The 25,863-nt window shown below is 45.4% G+C and overlaps 1 protein-coding gene across 1 annotated transcript in view; it reads right to left on the reverse strand.

The window, feature by feature from the left end:
- LOC135369965 (uncharacterized) overlaps positions 1 to 25,863 on the reverse strand; it is a 53,833-nt gene that overhangs the window by 21,653 nt on the left and 6,317 nt on the right. The window contains exon 2 of the mRNA XM_064603582.1: positions 4,522 to 4,660. Within this exon, the coding sequence (XP_064459652.1) occupies positions 4,522 to 4,660 (139 nt within the window). The remainder of the gene's footprint in view (positions 1 to 4,521; positions 4,661 to 25,863) is intronic.

Here is a 25,863-nt window from a genome sequence, read left to right on the forward strand (position 1 = left end):
GGAAAACAAAGAAAAAATGGTGTTCCTTCACGAATTCTTTGCGAACGATCTATCAAATGGATTTTTGTTCTGAAAACGGCTTTGGTATCTGGTGACCGAAGGGATCAGATGTTCTCATTGGAACAACTTCGTAGCTTTTATAATTAAAAAGTTAATTATTGAAAGTCAATTAGGACATAGCCTTAGCCGTTAGGAGTCTGCTCATGCCCTCCTAAGGAGTGCCTTTCTGCATATGCTATATTGCATTTGATTTCATTTTGGAAAAAGTGATAGGTATATTTTTAAAAGATATGGTCACATTTAGCTGGCACACCCTGTATAGTTCTGGTGTAAAGCTCGCACATTTTATAGATAATTACAATATACATGCTGATTTTCGTTACTGCTCTGTTTTATGTCTTAAGAGGAACAGCACCAATTCCATGCTGACCAAGAGCATTATCTCTGTCGTTTCAAGTATTGAGCATATTTTAACTTGTCTCTCCTACAGATGCCTTCTATTTTAGTGCATCAGCCAAGTCCTAATGTGCCTTTTTTATATAATTGCTGCTGCCAGATTATTGACATGCTTTCTACACCTTGGTATTGTAGTCAGATGTGTGCAATGCTTTTGAATGTATATGTACTCATCCTTTGCAACCTACTTAGAATTCTAGTCTTTTCACTTTGTATCTGTCAAGAGTGCAACATAGATCGAATAAAAAGTTCGACTTGGAGCTTGCTTTTGATGTGTTAACAAAACATTAATCACCAGGAAGCATGAAATAGACTAGTAAATGTACTATAGACGAAGAGCCATTTCACTTCCTATATTGATCCAGATATCCTTCAGTGGACATTTCTGGGATCTCCCATGGATTGCAAAATGAGGAAGAAAGTGGATATGCTGTGGACGTAAACGAGACATTTTTCGATATCCCTGGGACCTCTGAATGTCTTAAGTGGTACTTCCATATGATTTCTCTAGGACATTTTTGGTTTGATGGGGAAAGCACTACGCCTAACAGCGTCCATTATGGAGCGCCCATTATGGAGCTTCGCCTAACAGCGTCCATTATGGAGCGTTCGTAATGGATAGCGCTAGCATAGGGAAGTACTTCAGTGTCCATGAACGGGAGTGTCCGCTGTGTGAAGGTTGGAGTGTCATAAAAAGACGTTGGTCAGAGTTGGACAGGACAAGTCAAAGACCCTATACACGGGGAATGTCCGCTTACGAGAGCTTTACATTATGGCAGGTTTCACTGTACATTCGTGAATGAAGCTGCCTATGAGTGTCTATTGTGATTCCCATGATGAAGCTTCCTGTGAGTTATTGCGTCAGTGCATGTGGTACTCTGTCGTTTCCCTATCTGTAGTACACAAAACACAAGCATTGTTGTTTGTATTGTGGCTGTTTTAGCACCACAAATCACCTATCGTACTCATATGTAATATGTCTGCATGTTTCTCTATGTTTTAAGTGTCCTGGAGTAGACAGCTCCTGTGTTTTGTAAGTGCCACTATCACCATATTTTTCTTTTCTAATTCTAATCTAATGTAATGGACCTTTCTTACTTCACGTCAGAGGTAGAGCCTGTATTGTATTCCTATCTGCAAGTATTATTGTCGGCATTGACATAACTTGTGCTAAGATCACCCTATCCTCTTAGTATGCAGGTAATGCATCCAATGTATTCAATTATAACAAACAATTATATGTCCAATACAATCTTTCGTTGATAACCATTCTGCGTCCAAGCTCCAGATTCACCCTGGGATGACCGTTTCATTAATGAGGAGTTCATATGCATAGAGATGTGAACAATTGACAAAAAGCTGGTCAAATATTTCACGCGGCATTTCTGGACCCAAAACGAAATTTCGTCCAGAAGCATTGCAGGACAACTGTGCCAGAGATATTGAATCCATGGGCCCGTTTAGCTACAGGCAACGTCAGGGAAGCTGAAGGCCATTACATAACCAAGATCGCACTGCAATTATTTTCTTGCGTTCAGTAAACATAAAGATAGCCGCATCAGTCAATTCACACTTCTTTTTCTGAGCCCAATGAACAGTCCGCTTGAAATATTGATTATATTATCCTGAGTATCTGCAACATTTATGTTTCAGATGGCATGTCGCGCCACGTTACGTTGAGAGCCACCGCAATGAGCTACCAAAACAAGCAAGGCTTAACAAGGCGGATCCTTGCTGATGTTGCCCGACAAGGCAAACACAGAAAACTGCCATAATAAAGAAAATAAATGTGCCAATAGTGAGTGAGTTATTATGTATTTCTCTGCCTACCACAGTACGCATACAGATCAGGACCAGACGAGACTGCTTATATGTTTCTCTGGTTACAAAACAATGCATGCATAACAGGGTCAGTAAAGTCGATGGACGCATACTGTGCTTGCCAATGAATCGCTGTACCCCAGCGTGAACAGTGTCCACACTAGATTCTCCTGTACACCCGGTGCCTACATTGGAGTGTCCATCACTAAATAGATCAGTGCGCGCACTGGACTATTCAGTAAGACCAGTAACCGCACTGGGCTTTCCAGTTAGACCAGTACAATACTGGGTCAAAATCCCAGTCTTATACTGGATACTGGTTTTCAGTCTTTCCAGTATACGGTTTTTTTCAACAGGGAGATGTCAGATATTAAAAAGCGATAAAACCCGTGGTGTTTTGTGGTACATTTTAAAAGGGAATCGCACAGGTAACATAAAAACGGTTAGGACCAACTGAGGTTTATTTGAACAAGAACTCTCGTGCAAGAGGCGACACTTCTTGACAGTTCTTGAAGTTACACAACTAACTGCGACACAAGTATATATGACCAAAGAGAACAGATACAATAAAACAGGTTTCCAGAACCAAGTAAGTAGTTTCTGTTTACTTGGTTCTGGAAACCTGTTTTATTATATGTGTTATCTTTGGTTATGTACAGGGTGTCCCAGAAAACGTGTCATTGAATTATGACAAAAAGCCACCTAGAGTATGCGGTCAACGGCATTTGTTCTTACAAGGTTTTTGCCATCTACTGAAGTGAATGTCATGTATCGTAAGTTTAATTATGTAAATATTTGCGAACTGAACTCTGAAATTTGCTAAAGGTCACTTTTTACCCCACCAATATGAAGAGCGTGCCCAATTCACTCAAGTTCATGATAATTGACAGCGATATTGTCACGAAGCGAAATGGGTCGGCGAGTCGTCGAATAAACAGCGAACGGTTTATTAGACTAGTTGGTAGCAAAACACAAGAGTGATAGCTCTCTGAACACAACTGAGTCCAAAGAATGAATGCTCCAGCTTGGAGCGCACAAGCATTTAAGCGTCGCGCCGAAAAGTCTAGGAACAGCATGTGCGTTTGCCAGAGAGCAGGCGATGTGTCTGGAAGCTTCTTGCTTCTTCTTCAGCATGCGCCGGGATGAGATGTACCGTTTGGTGCCTGCCCTGGAAGTTTCTCGAAGATGATTCGTGGCAATATTCACGAGCTATCCCAGCGGAAAAAATAGTCGAACATCATGCATTTCGTAGCACCGAATCATAACGTGCGACAACTTTTTGAGCGCAATCGCTCTCAGTCCGAAGAAAGAGGTTCCAAACCCAGTCCACAGAGTGATAGTAGAAAAAGTGACAGTTCCTGAAATTGGGAAAGGGAAAGTGCGATCCCAGCGAAAGTCGGACGCCATGAGCCATACCGGTGTTATGTGTTTCTTCGTTGCAGGTGTGGGCTGGGTTTCTAACCTCCTTTCGTCGGACTGACAAGTATTGCACTGAAATATTTGTCGCTCGCTAGCTCTGTAGAGCATGATGGTTGGCTATTTTTTCTGGTGGGATAGCCTCTCAATATCCCTGTCAACTATCATTAATTTGAGTAAATTAGACACGCTCTTGGCATTGGTGGGGTAAAAAAGTGACCTTTCCTTGGCAAATTTCCGACTTCAGTCCGCAAAAATTTACATAATTAAACTTATGTTACACATTCACATCAGGAGATGGCAAAAGGCTAGTAAGAACAAATGCCGTTGACCGCATGATTCTAGGTGTTGTTGTTTTTTTATTATAATTCAATGACACGTTTTCTGGGACACCCTGTATACTTGTGTCGCAGTTAGTTGTTTACCTGAAGAAGTGCAGCCTCTTTCACGAACGATCTTGTTCAAATAACCCTCAGTTGCTCCTAACCGTTTTTATGTTACGTGTGTGGTTCCCTCATCGCGGGGTCCTTGACAGTGTTTCTTCTCTTTTTCTGTTTCACATTTCAACGTATACATTTTAAAAGCGATAAAACCCCAGTGCAGGGAACGCGAAAGGACCAGACGAACACAAGGCACAGTGTTTGGTGTTCGTCTCGTCCTTTCGTGTCCCCTGCACTGGGGTTTTATCGCTTTTAAGATGTCAAATATATCGACTGTACAGCCCGTCGGTGAATTTGCGATGAACTAGGGCGTCGGGTGAATGCACCTTTGAACTGATTCCTTATCCTAATGTACCTGTGGACCCTTTGCGAGTAGGAAACCGCTTACCAGCAGAAGAATTTATGCGCCTCAGGACTCGAATCTCCGGGTTTTGGGACAACGAGTTCGTATTCCTGTTTATTTCTTGCGCTGCACTTATCCATGGCATATGCGACCTCGTAGTCGTCGCACATCGCTGCAACGAAACCTGAAAACGAGAAATATGAAATCGCAACGAAAATTATAAGTTCAAGTACCGTCACACCTTTCTGTACCTCACAAACACTACAGAGTGACATCCGACGCGATATTTTCGCTGGACGGGACCAACTAGGGGAGACGCTCACGCACTATTGATGAAATGATACAATGTATTTGCGTGTAACACTGTTGGTCTGAGCAGTTCAGTTTCATTTAGTCGTTCTTTCTGCAAAAGTGCACCAGACGAGTAAGAAACACCGTTGAAAATGTTAAACGGAAGCATCACATGGAGCGTCTGATCAGGAACACAGGATACCGCTAACGCTGTTCTATGCATACATATTTTATTTCCTGCGGTACAGAACTACTTCGGTATTTCACGTCGATTTTTAACGCCAAAGGTTATTGTGGATGTAAATATCGTACTGGGAACGCCAGGAAACGCTTGAGGACGAAGTGCTGAAACTCTTTGAGAGATACTTGGATGTTTGTGGACTGTACACCTATACATCCAGTGTCAAGCATAGTTTTCCTTGTTTCACTGTTCCTAGTATGAAAATGCTGCAAGCTGAATTCAGATCATGGCTAGACATTTCAAAGTCTTAAAAGTATACCATGAAGGCTCATACGTCCTAGAAACTTATACCGGTACAACTTCGCATTTTTCGCAGCTATCTGCAAGACTTTAGCGTGGCTCGAAGCCCTGTCTCATTCATTAAGCTCTCCATCAGGATCCACCATATGCAATCTTTTCGAACAGTCGGAGAAAGCATCGACGCAGAATGACACGGTCCTCGTGCATTTTCCTTTTTTTATTCTTCTCAGCTCACGAGCCACCTATACGTGCTTGAGCCGTGCGAGTCACGTGCCCGGGAAGCACGTTACGTCACGACGTTCCCTGGCTCTCAGAGGTGTGCAGAACAGAGGTCTCGGGCGCGTTCTGTAAGTCACCTGCGCTCGTCGTTTTCTTTTGCATGTGCTCATCGTATTCGTTGCAGAAACATGCCGCGGCCAAAAAAATTATTTCCGGGGTGACCTCAGTGCTCCTTTAAGGCATACTAATAAATATTGAGCCACACCTTTCACAATCTTTATCTTCATCAATAATAATAAATGATTGGGAGTATTCACACGTGAGGTAAGCCAGCCTACATTTTTGCGGCCAAGTGCCGCGAGGAACAAACAACTCCGGATAATTGCGACCACATGGAGTCCTGTAAAGGGCAACCTCCATGGAGCGAATTTTTTGCAACGAAGTTCGCGCGGCAGACTGCCACGCTCGTTCCGACGCCAGTTGTTCGCCGGCACCAGCTCCATGGGGCGAAAAACCAGCGGACGGCGTCGGGAAGTCATGCTGTGATGTCACTGTTGCCAGGGTATAAGGTGAAAGCTTAATGAAATCAGTTGCTCGAAAAAGTGCATTTAATGTCACAAATTTTCTCTGAAAGGACGCACCCAGTAACGTACCGAAAGGCATATTCACTTCTGGGAAAGGAAAACATGTTTCTTGGCGGAGAATGCCTCACGTTCTAGCGATGCAATTGGCGAAACAGCGAGCAGATGACAGCTTCCAGTTGCAAGAAGAGGACGATGTGGATGATTCACGAGAGCAGACGACCACGTGCAGAGGGTCCTGCGTAGATTCGTATAGCTATGGCGGGCTAGACGGACTGGTGTGCCAAGCGCCTAATCTAATGCATGGGGAGCGCGTGGTCACCACTGATCTCTATGTATAAAGGCTGGATCGCGCATGGGAGAGGGGCTCGTGGGGGAGAGGCATGCCTTCGGGCCGCCATGTTGGTGGGCCCTAAAGTGCTGTGTGTGCCCATAGAAAACAATGGGAGGCAACAGAGATTGTGAGTATTTATTGCGCTGCTAGCATTGGTCGTTGTTTGTCATCACACAATTTTGTAAGGTGCCAGTATACTGATGTATCCTAACAGTGTTTCACAGGTGTCCTGCCGTTCGATTCTTAATTACGTTATATTTTGCATTCCGAAACTAGACCGTCACTGCAGTGCAGCGCTGGGGATTGTACTACAGCACGTTTCCCAGCCAATATTTCAGTAAGAAACGACTTGAGGTTAACAACAACCATGTATATAATATCCCGTACTGCGTTCTGGACAAAAATTGTTCCATAAAGAACGGTCCGGGAAAAGATATACTCGCATGGCAGAAAGAGATCGTTCTGTAGAATCACAGCCGTAGTTTTTGCCGTGTATGCGTTTAGTATGATTTATATCAAGCATCGCCTTAGAAAGAGTCTTTCAGTAAACGACATCGGTGCTTTGCCTCGCGAATATGGACACACCGAAGCAGCCCAAATAATTACTTCACGCAATTAGATCACACTCGTTAGGACAGTTAAGCAGGTAGGGATGTAAGCTTAATCAATTAAGTTACTTCGAAAGTGGTAACACCTCCTCGAAACACAGGACGTATCTCTTTTTGAAGTACAGCCCTTCTATGTTTGTTTGCTTCTTCCTTTATTTGTTCTGATTATTTGCAGGCGCGGTTGTGCCAAACTGAATGTCCTTCTCCAGCACTCACATATGCTTTTGTTGAATACAACTGCTGCGTGAGAAAAGCTGCTTGGGGACGGGGTCCTGCTCCAGTGCTGACTTTGTCATGCTTGTTATGTGGAGCATGTTCCAAAAAATGCAGCTTCATGTATGGTCTTCAAATTGCAACAGGGCTATTTGGAGCTTGAAACAGTTGTGATTTTGTCATTTTGGCCCTCGTGTACCAAGCCTGTGAAACGCAAACAAAAAAGTCTGGCACGATATGCTTTTGTAATGAAGATCACTGATGATGAGTAAAGATAATATGCGAGTTCAAGTTTATTCAATATTTTATATCATTCATTATATTATTCAACATTTTATGTCAAGTTTATACAACATCAAGTTTATTCAAGTTCAAGATTTATTTCTTGCATTTATGCGTTTCAGGATACAATGAACGTGCAGGGAGGTCGCAAAAGACTACATTTATTGTTTTGTGACCTTGCTAGAATGGCAACATATATTTTAGGAATGACAATGGTCAGGTATGCTCTCTAAGTTTGTAGCACTCAATTTTAGGTTGGAATGAGCAATGAATGGCAACTTCCCTCCTGATATTTTCTCATATATGCTAAATTCTAAATTTAATGTGATCGAATATGTGATAATATAATAATAATATATAAGAATATAATATGTGATAAATGAATGTGATCAACAGTAGATGCAAACAACATGAGTAGCCAGAGAAGTGCATTCTCAATAAATAATTTTCTTATAGCGTATATGTGCATGCCTATTAACTGAAACAATTATCACAGTTCCCTGACAAGTTTTAATTTCTGAGAGTGTACTGTAGAGGCTGCTTAGATCTACAACAGTTCATACAAGGTATTATATATACTGTGAATGCCTTTAAAAATCCCATGTTACACATATGCCTTTACTTTCTGGAGGTGCTGTGGTAGTCAAAGTTTGTGGGCATTACGCAGGTTCTGCAACCATTTCTTGAGTATGTCGAGGCAGCTGTGAAGTAACCTGCATTGATGATGATTATTCCAATTTTTATGGTGCATCGACAACAAAGGAAATAATACATCAGAACATTGGTTTGGGTGCAACCAGTTAAGAATGGATATGTTGTTTAATAAATGCATTGGACAAATGTTAAAACATCAGTTTAAAACGTGGTTCACAATCCCTGTATCTTCTAAAAATTAAAAAGATTAAAAACTGTTCTAAAAAGAATATGGGGAACTCTTCTAAAAAGAATTATAATCTCTAATTATTATACTGCTGGGTGAAGGAGCCTAAAGTGTAAGGTGTGTTTCTGATGTGAACATGTAACAAAATATACAAAACTGAGAGAGGCTAACCACAGTGCGTGCACTGAGGTTGTTCCTTCCTGTAAAGTAGAAACCAGTGGATGAGGAACGTGATACTTACCTGTACACCCAGCCGTATCACACTGCACAGATTATTCACTGGGTAGCATCATGACAAAACCTGTATTGAGAGACCACTTTTGCCTTAAAAACTGCTACAAATAGCACGACACGCTACAAATTAAAACTATCGTAACAAGCTGACGATACGCTCAGACACAGAGGCGTTATTCAAGTCGCGCCACACCACCGTTACGTAGGGTTCTTCGTCACAAATCAAACCATGGCACAAAACAATACCAATACATGAAAAAAGGTGACAATCGTGGTCTGATTATGACGTAATACCGAACTTGTGCGCGAAAGTAATTCAAAGAAATGAATGTGGCACTTGCTTCCGCAGAGAACACCGTGTACCATGCTAGCAATGCATGCAAAAAAGCGCTCGAGTGCTCGCACATATATTGATGACAACACTACCTGTGTAGTGTAACATGTTCTTTCAAGCATATTATGCACTCAAACTGTATTTGCCGCCGGGTAAAATGCAAGTGTGCTCGATTGAACGTCGGAAGAGCGATCAAGCAACCTGCATCCAGTGCTCGTTTTGGGCAAAAAAACACTTCATAATGGTCAACTAAATATACAGAATGGACGCCTATTTATTCCTTGATGAAGAGTGACTCACCTGTATAAATTTAGGCCCTGTAACCTTGCCAGTACGGTTGGTACGACCGTAATTGCAAGAAGTTGCAATGATCGCTGCGGCGACTGTTGTGGGTACAGTAAGATGGCGGCCGGTTTCTTCACGCTCGCGATGCCTATCCGCGATCCAGCCTTTCACAATAGAGATCAGTGGTGGTCACGGCCGTGGACAAGATGGCGGCGAATTGCACGAGCTTTGCGCTGTCGCTCGCAGCGCGCCACGCGGAAAGGCACATTTTTGTGGGGCTCACAAACGCTCTTCTGTTGCGAGCCGACCACGTGCTGTTCGTGCAGCACAGATTCGCGCCGGCTGAAAATTTGTACAGCCCATCTGCGCCAAAAGTCGCGAGCGCTCGCGCAAGGTCTTCTCTCTGGTTGTTTATTGAGTTTTCATGTCGTCCGGGACGTTGAACGATTGCTGCGTAAGGCATTCTGTGAGTTGGCAATACAAAAAGGCATTTTGTGAGATGAGGCTCACTAAAGCAAATATTCCCTTGCCGCAGTAACAACACTGTGAAACGTAAAATTTTTGGGAATGCCCAATATGGGTCGGCTAGCTACCAATGCATACACCCATAGACATTGATTAATAAACACCCCCTGGCATGGGCGCCGCTAGGATTTCCTCCAGGGGGGGGGGAGGGGGCAAACCATGCCGACCGAGGTGGCGGGGGGGGGTCGTTATGGGTGCCGCGAGTGCAGGGTGGGTGTGGAGGTGTTCGGGCTGGTGTTCAAGGTACGGGATATTCCTCTAGTTCTGGGTGTAGAATGCGCCCGCAACTATATTGTTTTGGCTCAGTAAGCCTATGCTTCGGAATTTTTACGTTTTGCCGTTTCTCGGCAACGCAATCCCTTGTCCGTGCAAAGGCTCGCTCCTGATTTTCTGTTTCATACTACGTTTGCCGTCGCCACTCCTGCTGCCCTTTCCGTCAGCGATTATCTCATTTCTGTTGATTTCGCAAAAACGAGAACACACGGTGAAACACACGTGTCTACTTGTGACAAGTTGACAATATCAAGTGGTGGCTTATTTTCAGCAGATATGGACATCAGTATCAGTATAGGCGATAATTATCTGCCCTCGCTCCCTATGTCCCTCACTCTTTAGACAGAAACTGTAGGCGCCTTTGCTTTTCTCGCGCAAAAGAATTGATAGCTTTTTCCACAAATGTGTTGTCGCCACCCACTTTTTCGCGATGAACCGTTCATCATACACAGCGCGTTTAGCCGGTCCTCCGTCATTGTGGAACGAAACCAAGTTCTTACCCTCCGCAGGGTGCTGAAAAACTGTTCCACGGTACATGTTGTAGCAGGCAAACACCAGAGAAAGAAAAGTGTGCTGCTCCCAATACGAGCTGACCCCAGATGGACATTGTTCATCGTCGTTAAATGTGCTGGGGAATAAGGGATAAAATGCTTTGTTTGCAAGGTGCTGACCCGTGCTTACGCTGTCTTGTGAATTAGATATCGACGTTCCCACGACAGGATTTATCTGGTGTATCCTTGGAGGCCGGAATCATCATAACAATCCGAGACGGACATAGCGTCTGAAGAGACAATAGACAAGGAGGCTAAACCTTGTACTAATTGGATAGGAATACTGGATAATGCGTACTCAGGAAAATAAATATTCTCAGTCAGCATAATGTACAGCAGGCCATGCCAGTCACCTGTAACTGCTTACATGAAAAGCCAGTCATATTAACGATGAACAGAAAGTTCGTTACGCACTGCACCAAGCTAACCACAAGCAGAGACCACGTAAAAAAAGAAAAGAAAGGAAACGTGATTGTGTTCAAACGACCACGTTAGATGGGCCAGGAAGCCTAGGGCCGGGGGGGGGGGGGGGGGCAACTGTCCCCTTGCTTCCCCCTTGACGCCCTCCCAACCAGAGTTGTACGTAATTCGTTACAAGTAACTCGTTACCCAGTAACCAGTTACTTTTTTTCGGTAACGAAGTAACGACCTAGTTACTTTTCTAAAATTTGTACCTAATAACGTGTTCAGTTATAAAAACCGGTAACTCGTTACTCATGTTACTTGTTCCTTTCCTTCGTTCGCGCTCGGGCCTAACATGGACGACATGGTCAGTTAGTATGTGGAAATTCCCGAAATCTCGTACGCTTCTAACACGAGGTGACCTGACCTGGATGTTCAGCCCCTGGGAGCCTCTGGTAGGCAGTCATTCTTTTGTTGAGTCCTAAGGTGACCGGCATGACGAATGCCGCAACACTTCCCGGTCGTGTCATTGACCATGAAAGCATTCTTGGAAAAATACCCTGGATTTGTTTGTGGACGTGGGTGTTACCTCCCAGCAGTTGCCAATGGATATACTACAATAACTAAGATCGCCAAAATTTGGATTCTGGGATGGCATTGTCATTCTCTGCTGATTCGTCGTGTTGTTGTAAAGTGGGTCCACCCGACGTGGACCACGAAATCCCGGGTTTATTATATGCAGCTCGCCCGTGTCATTGGCCTAGCCGCGTATTCCGGGAAGAAATCTTAGTCCCTGTATTTTCGCTCCCACCTCCACACTTATGGGCTCCAGTGAGGATCACTCGTTTTTTTTTTTTTGATTGGGTGTTAGCGCCGCGAAGCAACTGTGGCTATGAGCGACGTACAGATGTGGACAGACGGAGAGAGGATAGCAGGAAGGAGTGGGGGACAGTGGGGTTAGTATGCGTCCTGGGCCGACTTCAGGGGGAACTGTGCCGACATTCGTCTGGAAAGTCTTCGGAAAACCCAGGGAAAACCTCAGACAGCACAGCCGGCGGTAGGATTCGAACCCACCACCTCCCAGTCTTCAGCACGACCTTGGTTACCACCAACGGAGGATCACTCGTTGGATTATACGATGGCTCAGATGATAACCACGTGAGTGTGGCGTGGCCTGGGTTGGACGAGACGATCAGGGTGAAGGCGGCAAAAGGTGACGGGAATGTAGTATTTTAGTGTCTTCTTTGCCTTTCCAAACTAAAATGACCGAGTGCATCGGACTCGTCGCATTCGAATCTGGAGAAGCGTGCTCAGGTAAGCGTCTTCAATATTTCAGTTAGCTGTAGCAGTTACCGTATCGAGGTTTATACGTTAAAGGCACTGCTTTCCACCAATGAATCGAATACCTCGTGGAGCCAATGTCGTGTTGTGAGGAGGTAGCCCGAGAACCTTGGCTGCTTTGATGGTTTACAACGGAGGGTTGGGGTGTGGGCGGTTATGTTTAGTAAAAGGACGGAAAGGTTAGCCATGCAAAGAGCCAGTTTATACAACGGCTTGTAGACGTTGGTGTAGCATTTATCAGTTTACGTAAACGCACAATATCGCGCTGACGTCGTGTAACCTCCTAACAGTGGTGCCAAAATGAGGGATTAAAAGCAGCTGTTGACCTTGAATTCACAGAACAAAAAAAAAAAAAAAAGAACGAAGGAAAGTCGGCCTCGCTACTAATTAGGCGCATCCAACACATGCACCAAACAAGGGTGGCTGTATTTGATGCAACCATGCCTTTCCACAGCAATTTTTCAGTCTTGCCACAGGGGCTCTCTCGAGCAAACGCACCAAAAATGACCGATGCCCATTTCGAGCACCAACTATTCTTCAATGCGAATACCAAATGAAGCACGCGCCAATTTAGACATGGTTGCGGCTCTGTAATAGCGTGGTAACGTAAAAGTAACTCGTTACTATCGAGTAACGGGAACGCGTTCCTTTTGTTACTTTGGTAACGGGTAACGTATTTAGTTCCTTTTTTTTCGGTAACGTATACAGGTCTGCTCCCAACCCCCCTCAAAGGTCGATTACTGGGAAAACTACTACGACACGCGTAATGCACAGCGTTTGAGATGCAAACGTTATGCCCGCTAAGTTGTGCTTTTGCTCTTGCACGGCTCCGAAGGTCCTGTGGGAGCACATGAAAACTATGCTTTGCGACTGTGGGGCTTCTGCACTGAAAGCTATGCCGAGGGTCACGCTTGCGCATACACATCCGAGCCTGTGTGATAAAATGTGGGTGAACCTAGCCGTTCAGATCCGAAGCGACCTTAACGGCCTCACGCTGTACAAGCCTCGCATCCCCGAAGCAAGAGTTCGTCAAGCTCATGCTCACCATTCCCGAACCGTTTCCTTTCGTACGCTTTGAGATGTACTGCATGGGACACATTTCATTACCCAGTAGTTTGACAGCTCGCGTTGGTTTCGTCATCCACCAATATGCTCTACCAAAACTGTGTTCGAAACAGGCAACAATATGCCTCATGATGACTTTTTATTTGGGATGCGCACCTTTGCCTCAGCTGCAAATGCAAGACCGCCCATCACAGTACACATCGATACTAACTCACTTAATTGATACGCCGCATAATTTTTTATGTGTAAAAAGCCGTGCGGCAGTCTAAAGTTTCTATTTGACCAGTCGTGCAAATGATGTTCGCACATTACCGTTTTTGTTTATGTTTGCCATATACATGTTGAAGGAAACACGATTTGTCTTTGAGAGTGCATTTGTTGTAGCTGCCGAGACGGACAGCTCGTGCGTATAAGACAGCTATGAGCACACGCACGCTTCGCTTTTATTTATTTTGTATTTTCGGTAGATTCCATCTATTTTTCTCATGCGCTGCGCTTCGGAGCGCGCTCAGATGCTGTTCACATACCCTATCACGCGAGGGAGAGATCGCCGGAAACGACAGCGCAAGCAGCTCGTGGTAGCCACCTGTCGGCAGGCCCGTCGTCCCGACCCGACTTCATCCTTCGCTCAGCACACCATTCATTCTAGCCCGCCATAGTATAGCGGAAGAGCACTTTGATTGGTTCATCTGCAGTTGACGCTTCCGGAATCGCGGACGCTGACCGAAAATATCTGGGATGGGCAGATCGGCGGCGGACGCTCACATTTTTGACACCTCGCGCAGGGCGTCCGACACTGAGCGAAGTTCGCAGCTTTTTCGCTGTACATTCGCTCCATGGAGGTTCTCTCTCCGGTCCTCTCTTCTATCTCCGACACGTGGTGATGAAAGCAAGATTCCCCACGTGGTTACCAACCTCGGCCAGAAACACGCCTTTGAGAAACAAACTCTTCACTATCATCTCTGTATAGGAAATATATTTTCGACGTACCTGGCACCATCGCTTACAACAAACGTAGAACATGCACATTCACAAAATAATATATTGACCTTCTTAAAGAGACTGAAAAGTGAAGAATAACCCCCATATTTTTGCCCACAATCGTGCACAACATCATTGTTTGATAACACACAGAAAGTATTATCTCTCAATTAGGCATATTGTTACGTATAAATATTTTGAAGATTGCCGGAACATGGACGGTGCTGCCAACGAACGGCAAAAAAGAGCAACTTGGGTTTCCGATCCAGGGCGTCCAGGGATTGGTCAACCCGTACCACGTGAGAGTTAATTTTGTAGATGAAAAAATTGACGCACAGCTTACAGCTAAACGTCATCGTTACGTCATCGTTACAGCTAAACGTCATTTTAAAAATGACGTTCTCTTAAGGCATTTCGAACAACATAGCTTCTGCATTAATAAAGCATTCAGTTACTTCGCCGCTACGAGCTACGATCCGCCGTGCCGTCTCCAAGGACGTCTATGTTATCGCGTTTATTGTCTACGCCGTGGGTGGTCATGTTGGTCGCGCGAAGCAGAAAGTGAAAGTCTGTGACTTGTCTGTCGCGGCTGTGTCACGTATTCGAAAGACCTACATGTGCCTGTTGGTGTACTTTGTTGTGTCCAAGGATGCAAAAATCGTTCACCTTCGACGACGGGTGTTTCCTGCCACAAGAGGACAGTGCGCGAAAACGAATGTGGTTCGAAGCACTCGGCTATTAAATACAGCAGCCGTGTCGTGTCTGCTGAGCTCATTTTGCTGCTGATAACTACGAAGTTGCCGCAGCCTGCGAATTGCGAAAACGTCCGAAGCAAATTGCCGTTGAGTGACCAGTTATTCCGCTTCACCGAGGTGACGAGCTCAACACAATGTCTCAGGTACGTACAGGTGGCACACATGTATAAATTATAATATAGCGATGACGTTGTAGCACGACCGTCATCGTCATCGACCATCACAGTTCAGTTCAGTTCAGTCCCAGTCCAGTTCAGTCCCACAGCCGCTGTTGCTGTCAAACTTCCGCAATACTTCGACCGAAACCCCGGGGTATGGTTCATCCAGGCGGAAGCCCAATTCAGCCTCGCCGGCGTCACATCCCAGCAAACAAAATTCTACCACGTCATCTCTGCCCTCACTCCAACCGCAGCAGACGAGGTATATGACGTTCTAGCTAACCCGTCCCCTACAACACCGCACGACCAACTCAAGAAAGCCCTCCTCCAGCGCACAACAACTTCCAGCCGCTCCAGTTTATAACAGCTCCTCTCGGCCGAGGAGCTGGGAGATCGCCGTCCCACGCAGCTTTTACGGCGCATACGGCAATTGCTCGGAGACAATTCTGCGTCCATGGAGGACACTCTGCTCCGTGAGCTTTTTCTTCAACGCCTGCCTCAAAATGTGCAGATTGTCCTGGCCACAACTTCCAACATGACACCGGACCAATTGGCTACACTCGCTGATACCGTTGTTGATGTGGCGAGTCCATCTCCCGCCATAACCGCGGTGTCACAGCTTCCACCTGCTGTCCCCAGCCACAACAATACTGCTTCGCAGAGCGTGCCAATCATCTCCCATTCTCAGATTGACGACCTCTGCCGCGAATTTCGGAGCCTCGCGAGCATTATTGCCGCTTCCCATGCACACGCCCCGTCACCCCCGCGCCTCCCGACGACGAAGACCAAGCAGTAGTCCACGTCGCCCTTCTAACGGCCGTTCGACCAGCAGAGACCGGAGCCCAGTCTCGTCCAATTGCTGGTACCATCGTCGGTTCGGCGCAGACGCGTACCACTGTCTCTTGCCGTGCTCATGGAATGCGGAAAACTCTCCGGCGGACCATTAATGGCGACAAATGGTCCAAGCCACTCAACCAGTCGCCTCTTCTACATCCGCGACCGTAACTCCACCCGACGTTTCCTAGTTGATACTGGCGCAGAGGTCAGCGTTATCCCAGGGACCAGCACTGACCGTCGGCAATCCCCCCTGTACCACCTTACTGCCGAGATCACATCACATCGAGACTAAAGGACCACCTGTGTTTACTCGACCACGCCGACTGCCCCCGGAAAAGCTGAAGATCGCTCGTGAAGAATTTAACCACATGCTTGACATGGGAATTATTGGTCCCTCTTCTAGCAGCTGGGCATCGGCGCTACATATGGTGCCGAAGAAGACAGGTTATTGGCGTCCCGGTGGGGACTATCGGGCTCTCAATCGAGTTACCATCCCCGACCAATACCCGGTGCCCCACGTCCACGACTTTACAGCCTTCCTTCATGGCGCCACCATCTTTCGAAGGTAGACCTAGTCTGGACTTATCATCAGATACCCGTCGCTGAGGAGGATATACCCGAAACGGCCATTACCACCCCATTTGGTCTATTCGAGTTTCTCAGGATGCCGTTTGGGCTGCGAAATGCCGCACAATCCTTTCAGCGCTTCATTGATTCGGTCGTCCGTATGCCTACATCGATGACATTCTTGTCGCCAGCTCATCCATCGAAGAACACGCCGATCACCTACGTGCACTGTTCTCCAGGCTTTCCGCCCATGGCATTATGATCAACGCCAGCAAAAGTCAATTTGGCGCTCCGTCCTGAGTTTCTGGGCCACCATATCTCTTCTCAAGGCATCAAGCCTCTTCCATCCAAAGTCCAGGTCATTTCCGGGTTTCCCCGTCCTGCTTCTCTCAGCAAGCTCCGCAATTTTCTCGGGCTCGTTAACTTTTACCGGCGATTTGTCCCACGATGTGCTCAGATCTTTCTGCCCCTCGAGAAGTTCCTCTCGACCAAATCGCAATCTTCTCGACCTCTAACTTGGACGGATGACGCCATAGCAGCTTTCGACAACATTAAGCAGGCTTTAGGTAACGCCACGCTGCTCGCCCACCCCCGCCCAGATGCGCCAACCTGTCTTATGGTGGACGCATCTTCAGCCGCAGTTGCAGCCGTCCTGCAGCAGACCATGTCCGATGACCATACCGTTTGGCAACCCATTGGCTTCTTTTCCCGGAAGTTGAGACCCCCTGAAACGCGCAACAGCACTTTTGGCCGTGAGCTGCTTGCCATCTATCTGAGCACGAAGCATTTTCGCCATTTTCTTGAAGGACGAACTTTCACGATCTTCACAGATCATAAGCCGCTCATCTACGCTTTCCAATCTCCGAGCACGAATCGTTCATCAAGAGAGCAGCGCCACCTCTCATTCGTGTCTGAATTTACAACGGCCATCAGACGTCTACCCGGCATTCGGAACCCTGTTGCTGACGCCCTCAGCCGTGTCAGTATTGCCGGACTGAATCGCGATTCCTCCACACCGTTAACCTTCGCCGCCATAGCCGACCTGCAGCGTACAGACGTTGAGTTCCAGTTTTACCGTTCCTCTGCTACGACCAGCCTTCAACTCCAAGACATTCCTGTCCCAGGGGTTGGAGGTACCATTAGCTGCGACTTGTTAACCGGCAGCCCACGTCCATTTCTTCCTCGGGCCGCTCGCCGACCCGTATTTGATCAGTTGCACTCCATGGCACACCCCGGGATCCGCGCCACCCAGAGGTTCATCTCTTCGCGGTATGTGTGGCCACGTATGCAAGCTGATATCAAGCGTTGGGTCCGTTCCTGCATACCGTGCCAGCGATGCAAAGTTTCCAGACACACCAAGACCTCACCTGCACAGTTCCTACCACCAGACCCTCGCTTTGACCATATCCACCTGGACATTGTCGGTCCCCTGCCTTCATCCAACGGCCATCGATACCTCCTCACAATGATCGATCGCTTTACGCGCTGGACCGAGGTCGTCTGTCTCCCGGACATCACAGCCGCCACCGTCGCCGTCTCCTTCGTACAAGCTTGGGTCGCCCGCTTTGGCGTGCCCTCAGTCGTCACAACGGACCGCGGACGGCAATTTGAGTCCGCCCTTTTCACTCAGCTGACAAACTTGCTCGGCACATCCCGTACAAGAACAACGGCTTACCACACTGCAGCCAACGGGATGGTTGAACGCTTACACCGTCGGATTAAAACAGCCCTCAAGTCTGTATCTCCCGCTTCCTGGACCGACGCCCTCCCCCTCATCCTGAGCTGTCCCTTGGGGCCACCGTCAAGAAGGACCTGCAGTGCTCACCCGGCCAGGTTGCTTACGGGACTACTTTACGCCTGCTAGGCGAAGTTTTTGCGCATCCCTCGTCAATCGTCCATAATGACCCGACAACCTACCCTGAACGCCTGCGCACGGTCATGCAAGCCCTACCAGCCGTCCGACCCCGCTCACCTACGCAGCCCTTCACCTATCGCCACCCCCTTCTTGAAACGGCCTCTCACGTCTTCATTCGCCATGACGCGCCCCGAGAGCCTTTGCAGCCCACATATGACGGTCCCTACAAGGTTCTTCAGCGGTCACCGAAACATTTCACCCTTTAGCTCGCTGGGCGCCAGGACACGGTTTCTATTGACAGACTGAAGGCGGCCTTCATCGAAAGCCCCGTTGACGTGTCTCCTGCCACCACGCCTCCCAGTTTGCCTCCGCATCAATTTCTTCCAGCCAGTTCGCCGTCGCCATGTTCATTGGACTCGTCCCCTCAGCACCACTCACCACTGATATCGCTTCGCTAGGGGGAGGGGGGGTCCATGTAGCGGCACCGTCATCTTCATCGACCATCCTGATCTTCTCGAGCATAGCGCGCCGCTGCAGAATAAACAGTCGAGCTTCTGGCACGAACCCGAGCTCTTGTCTGCTCTTTGCCTCATAGCCTCGACAACGTATTCCGTTTAACTAATGTTATCCTACTTGTTCCTTACCGGATCTTGTCAACATGAACAGACATCATTTTGGGACATTCGAGTGTTGAAGTGGCGCCAGGCTGCTTCGTGTATGTAGAGATCTCATCATTTGATCATCTTTTAACAATTTCTTTTTTGAAATAGTTTTAAAACTGTTTCAAGTCGACTGCAATGATTTGGTACACTTGTGCATGTAAGTCACTGTATCGGATAACACTGATGGTGCCGGCACATTGTCCACTTCGACGGACACTGTTTGTGAAATACGCAGTAAAAATGACTTTTGTCTAGATCTGCACTGCAATAATAAACTCATAAACTTCCCTACTTTGCGGGAAACAACAACTGTACTCGAACTGCATACTGCAGCACTGTCTCTGCGACCACTATGAAGTCTGCATGTAACAAATCTTTAGAGGACTAATGCTCCACATGCTCTGCGTTTCTTATTACTCTTTTTTGTGTGTGTGATCCAGGCACTCAAGTTAACATGACAGAAATGGCTGAAAGCAAGTATGCAACAAATGATGTTCCGGATTTGCCAGGGGTGGCAGCTTTCCTGGCTGTGGCTTGGTCCCCCCTTCTTGCTTCTACCAGCTACAGCTGTATGATTGCTCAGGAGGTAGAAGAGCTGTGAGTCTGCCTCCAGTCAATGTAATTTTTTTTTGCATTCCCTACATCTTGACACACAGACACATCTTGACACATTTTTTTTAGTCTTTGGACAGGTGCAGAACATTAGTATGACGTCAACAGTGGGAGAAGTAACCGATGAGAGCTACTAGCTTCTTTGTATGGTGCAGGAATACTTCCTGTTGAGATATAGATATGACTAAGGAACGCTAAGTATTTTTTTACAGATGCATCCTCTAGACCTATAAATGCCCAGTAAAACAGCGAAAGTTGATGGTCTTTGAAGCCCCACTACTGGAATTGTTCAAAGTGTGTCACAGCAACAGTGAACCATGCAAGGTTACTACATCAGATTGGTCCTAACTTTTCGGTGTTCCCCTATTTCGGACACAACCCAATCCTCTTTATTGCTATCCCGATCCTACCATCTCAGAGATTAATGTGGTTCTCCACGCGTTGCATGGGCACTGCCTTTTTCTACTCATGCTTTTCGTTTCTTGTTCTGTTGAATAAATCTTCTATTGTGAGTTTTCAGCCATCATGCTGTCTACTGTGTTCTCTACTGCTACTGTCTACTGTGTTCTACAGCACATCATCTATGTTGATGTGCTATACCGTCCTTGTCAACATGCCAAATGTTTTTGTTGCCACAGATCATAACTTTTAAGAGTTTGCCTCTGCACCCTGCCACGAGTGTAAAGTGTGGGGGCTATTGGACGGAAACTATACGATGTGGTAACATCCACATATCTGAAACTTTACTCGACGGAGATTTGCTGTTTTTGTACAACTTTCATTGTATATTTCTTTTGTCACAATTAACACACTCGAAGAAAAGTTCTCGTCTTCATCAAGATGACAGGTCATTGTTGGATCTACGTGCTGCATTATTATTGCTGTACTCTTTTCATGAACAGGGAATACAAAAGCACACAAATGGTAAAATATAACTTGCTTGTTAAACTCAAAACGGAAAGAAAAAACTGTTTATACTTTCTTGTTTATTTTGTTTTAGGTTTTACAACTCTATCAAGTACGTCAAAATATCACAGGGCAGAAAGTCCTACTCTGTCTCCTAAATTCCTGGACAATAAAAAAAAATATATAGTTTGAGCTGTGACAAAATGTTGCTTCTTCTTCTTTATATTTCAATTAAATGTTCTCACACGTCTGTTGTGAACACTGAAGCCAGTTTCTATTTGCAGGGCCGTCAAAAATAATTTACAAAAGTACATCTCAATCACAGCAACAGATGACTTACGCAAAACAGAATACATGCGTACAGCCATTCCCATTCACAGAGACTATTCGGGCTAGCTTGGTTATTGAGTGGCTTTACTGTGCGTGGAAAAGTGTCAATGTATTTCACGTTAAATTGAATTGCAAAGATAGAGAGTGCCTGTTACTGGATAATAAATTATTTAGTCATTTTGGGGTACTATTGCCCACACCAATGCTGCATGGTTAACTTTGAACCGAGATCAAGGGTTGCTAATACTTGAAGTCAGTGCTCAAGTCTTTCTTTATAAATGTTAGTTGGTGACATGATAATGAATCAGTTACAGGTACACCTTTTAGCGAAACACAGTTAAGTGTTAAATCCTAATCTCGGTTCAAACATTAATTGGCATTTGGAAGCCTGGTCCATATCAAGGATATAAAAGGTTATGAACACAGTTCAGCTCCTCTGCCGGAAACTGCCTTATTCAAAATCCCATGAAAATGTCATTGAACCTATTGGATATCATGTATAGAAGTCTCATTCAGTAACTGCGAAAATTCTCGTCTCCAATAGATGATTTGGGTCAAATATTACATTGAAAATGGTGGAATATTCAATTAGTCTTAATGAGAAATCGCAGTAATTGTTAATGAGATGTAATGAGGAATCACAGTAAGTGTTAATGAGATATCATGAGAAATCACAGAAAGTGTGAATGAGATGTAATGAGAAGCGGTGGCTTGAAACCCATTGAATGCCCCCCCCCCCCCGTCTTGTCTCATTGAACCAATGAGTCCCAGCAGGATATTTCTCACTGGAATGGTTCTCCATTTCAATTCACCATTACGTTTTTTTCTGGTATAGTCACACTAGATGTGTAGAGCTTTCAAATTACTGCAAATGAATTCCCGCACAAATGAATTAGACTCAATGTGAATTGGATGATTTACTGGATCAATGCACTACATATCGTATTCTATCACAGCACATATTCCAGCATCGTTGTAATATAATCAGTTGCACAGTGCCTTCACAGATGCGCAATATTTGGCTAGTAATACTGTTGTGCATCAGATAGTGAGAAATAGAAAATCTAAAAGATGTAATTAACATTTAGCAGTAGCTGAAGGCGCAACTTCCTTCACTCCTGTTCCTTTTCCGGGGAGCACCTCATGAAGCGCCACAATGCAGTGTGAATTGAACACTAGAGAAGAGGTTGCCAGAAGTCACTGTACAGAGTAAGAGGCAAACAAATTTGAAGATATCTTGGACGGAGATATGTATGAAGCATTAGCCCAGCCTGGTCAGGTCTTATCATCCATTGACAACTTCTCTTATACATTTGATACAGATGGGGCAAGGTATTTAAATGAACAAAAATCACCGTGGCCAATTCACCTGATGATAAATGAGCTGCCGCAAACTGTGAGCCAGAAGCCCATGCTTTTAACTGTGGTAAAGGAAAACCGGACACGAACACCTTCCTCGGACTCTGTAGACGATGCAAAAGGATATTTTCAGTGGTGTGACATGGAAGTCATCAAAGTCATGGAAGCCAGGAAGCATTGCATTGTTTGCAGACGTTAAAACCAGATTTATTGGACTATGCTGTGCTGGGGGCTATTTCTGCCCCCCATGCAAAACAATGTCGGGTTTCACGGGTACTGCGGATGTAATTGGTGCTACCATGATGGAGAGTACTATGCCTCAGCCATAGACCCTATCATCACTAACACCCCAAGAGAACCGACTGATGAAGCAGCAGTGAGAGAGATGCAGCAGTCATTAAAGGACAACCTCTAATGCCTGCGGATCTAAAGGACAAGCCACATTTTGAAATTATGGCTGGATTTGTTCCTGATTACATGCACACGGTGTTCTTGGGCGTTGTACTGACTGTCACAGGTACGTGGCTGTCTGAAGCCAAAGAAGCATTCTGCAGCGTGTTTATTTTTATTCGTCACATACATTTTATTAAAAAACTAGCAGGGCAAAATAGATGCCCTTTTTGCAGTTGAGTACAATGGACAGGTGAACATTCTCTGGAAGAAAGTATGCAACACAAGATGACTAATTTCCCTAATATTGATTAATTAACTCTTTAATTATATCATTTCGCATAAAAGCGAGAAAACAGAAAGGAATATATTCCTCGTTCCATGTGTACATTCCATGTGTAAAGAAGCGTTAAAAGCGCACCGTGTTGAAATGTTCATCGCTGAATTTCGGTATGCAAATGAGCCGAAACAAGAACTACGCGGCTTGCAAACGCAGAAATGATGCGAACGTCACCTTATCCGGGTCGAAGAGCGGTCCATCTTGACAACAGATCATCTCTATCTTGCTCCTATATCAATGAGCTTCATCGCTCTAAAGCACGTGTCCCTCTCACGTGGGTTGCATGACGCTCTTTCTGCGCCAGAAAAGTGCTTACTTCATGTTTCGGCTCATTTGCATAGCGAAATTCAGGGATGGATATTTCAACGCACGTGCGCGTTTCTGTGTTTTTTTCAACATGAAATTGCTTTCGACGACGAATACATCCCGTTCTGTTATTTCGCCTTTGCGCGAAGTCCCTTAATTAAAGAGTTAATTATTTTTTAAGTTAATGAACGGTTAAGAATTAAATTAAGTGAATTAAATAATTAATGAAAGTTAATGAACGGTTGGATGATTTTCTTCGGGCGAATGTTCGCCTGGCCACATAACTCAACTGGAAAAACTGCATCTATTTTGCTCTACTAGTTTTCAATAGAAATTCTCTAGCGAATAAAAACAAACACCCTGTATGTTTGAAAGAGGCTTGTTCCATCTCAAATCGAACAATCCGGTACACATGATGTCTCGAATGAAAGGGAAAAAATATTATATATGTTGAAGCCATCGGTGAGTTAGGAGAAATAAACGCTTTCGGAATTCTCTGCGCTGCGTGGTTCGGAAAATAGGAGAGGAGGAAGAAACTGCCTCTCAGAAGACGATGTCGTCTCGTGCTGGTTTGAGCGTTCCCTACAAGGATATTTCTTGTCGCATTGTAGTAATTTCTTCATATGGCTTTAGACCACCTCGGGCACAATAGGCTCCTGGGTTGGCAGTGCTGTGTCGGTTTTTGTTTCTCTGCAAAAAAATATCAAAGTTGACTCAAAGCGCCGAAAAGCACCATATTCACTGCAACTTTGCGGGCAATTTAAAAAGGGATAAGATTGAGCTTTATGCCGTTTAATTTGCCATTCATGGAGCTATCGAATTACATATAATTTGTTACTCTACTCTGTCAGGAGCGTAAGCGATAACTCTTTAAGTAGCACCATACCACCGAAAAATTACGAATTTCGGAAGCCTTTATCTAAAAAACCCCACCAAAAACTTGCCTCGAAAATTTTGTATGTCGTAGGTAGTCCCTTAGACTATGCACAGAAGAAAAATCAAAATTCGGACTTGATCGGTACGCACACTGTAAATTTTTTTGCTACCCCTATACGCGGAGCGCATTCAAGCGGTGGCACCGTGTCTCGCGTGTTGCAAAATCGAATTTTCCAAAGGGACTTTCATCTTCTGTTTTCACATGAAAGTAATTGCTACAGTTTGAAGCCGTTCTGAGCTTGTATGCTCATAACTGTGTTGTAATCGCTAAATGTAGATTGTGGAGCAACCAGATGTGCTAGCACTTTTTGCGGGATGTCACACATGCGTTGCAAGTGCTGGGAGCCCGTGAAGAACACAATGCTTTTACATCTTTGTAAGAGGTATATCTGTTCAGGGTGATTACGAACAAGCATATTTACTGTACAAATTAAGTCAGGAGAGACGCAGTGACTTCCAGCATTCTTTAAAACATTTCCTTTCCTACGGCCCCATGACCTCGGACGGCGGAAATCATACAGAGTGTCGTTGTGTAGTGTCTTACGCACACATTCAACGCTAATTCATGGTGCCTTTTGTGAACCTTGCCGAAACAGCCCGACTGGCGCCGCTGTCCAATATGTTCTTCGGTTCGACGTGCTGCGACCATAGGAAGGTCCTAGTCGGATTAACTCTCGGAAGACACGTTGCGCAAAGTTTCGCATCATTCGTATCAGAAATGGCTTGGCTGTGTAGAAGCTGCTTCAAGTACTTCACAGCAAAGGTGGCTGAATCACAGCAAGCAGCAATGTCGCCCACATTTCAAGGAAGCTCACAGAGTGAACCGTTTGTGCACCAGCCCGACGTGGTCGAAGAAATCATTGAGTATCATCTGAAGACATTAACGTCACACCGCTTAAGTAAAAACGGAAGTCGGTTAAGCGGTTGCACAGCGGAAATACTCCCAAATACGTGAAGAAATGGGCAGAAAGACAGGCCGTAAACTGGAGACCGCTTTCGGTGTTGCCTTACCAGGAACATCCAGGTGTAACTGCAAAGATTGCAGCGAGTTATCATGTAACGTGAGAAGAGCCTATCAAGAAAATCTGACAAGAACCTGCCATCAAAAGTAACATTAAGGAAAGTGGCTCCTACAACAGCCTAAAGCAGTTCATGACTAGAGCACTCTCATCCACCCAGGATGCTCTGCATAACTTACGTTACCTTCTTACCTTCGTTACCCTGTCTTCTTCGACGTCAAGTTGTTTTTATTCTGTGGACTGTAAATATGCTTCGATATGATCACCGTGGACAAATATACCTCTTATAAGGACGCAAAAGTATTCTGAAGCATTCTGTTCTGCACAGGCTCCCAACACTTGCAATGCATGTGTGACATCCCGCAAAAAATGCGAGCACATCTGGTTGCTCCACAATCTACATTCAGCGATTACAACACTGTTATGAACGCAAACGCTGAGAAAGGCTTCAAATGCTAGCAATTAATTTTCATGT

Source organism: Ornithodoros turicata, chromosome 1 (genome assembly GCF_037126465.1).
Source record: "Ornithodoros turicata isolate Travis chromosome 1, ASM3712646v1, whole genome shotgun sequence".
NCBI lineage: Eukaryota > Metazoa > Arthropoda > Arachnida > Ixodida > Argasidae > Ornithodoros > Ornithodoros turicata.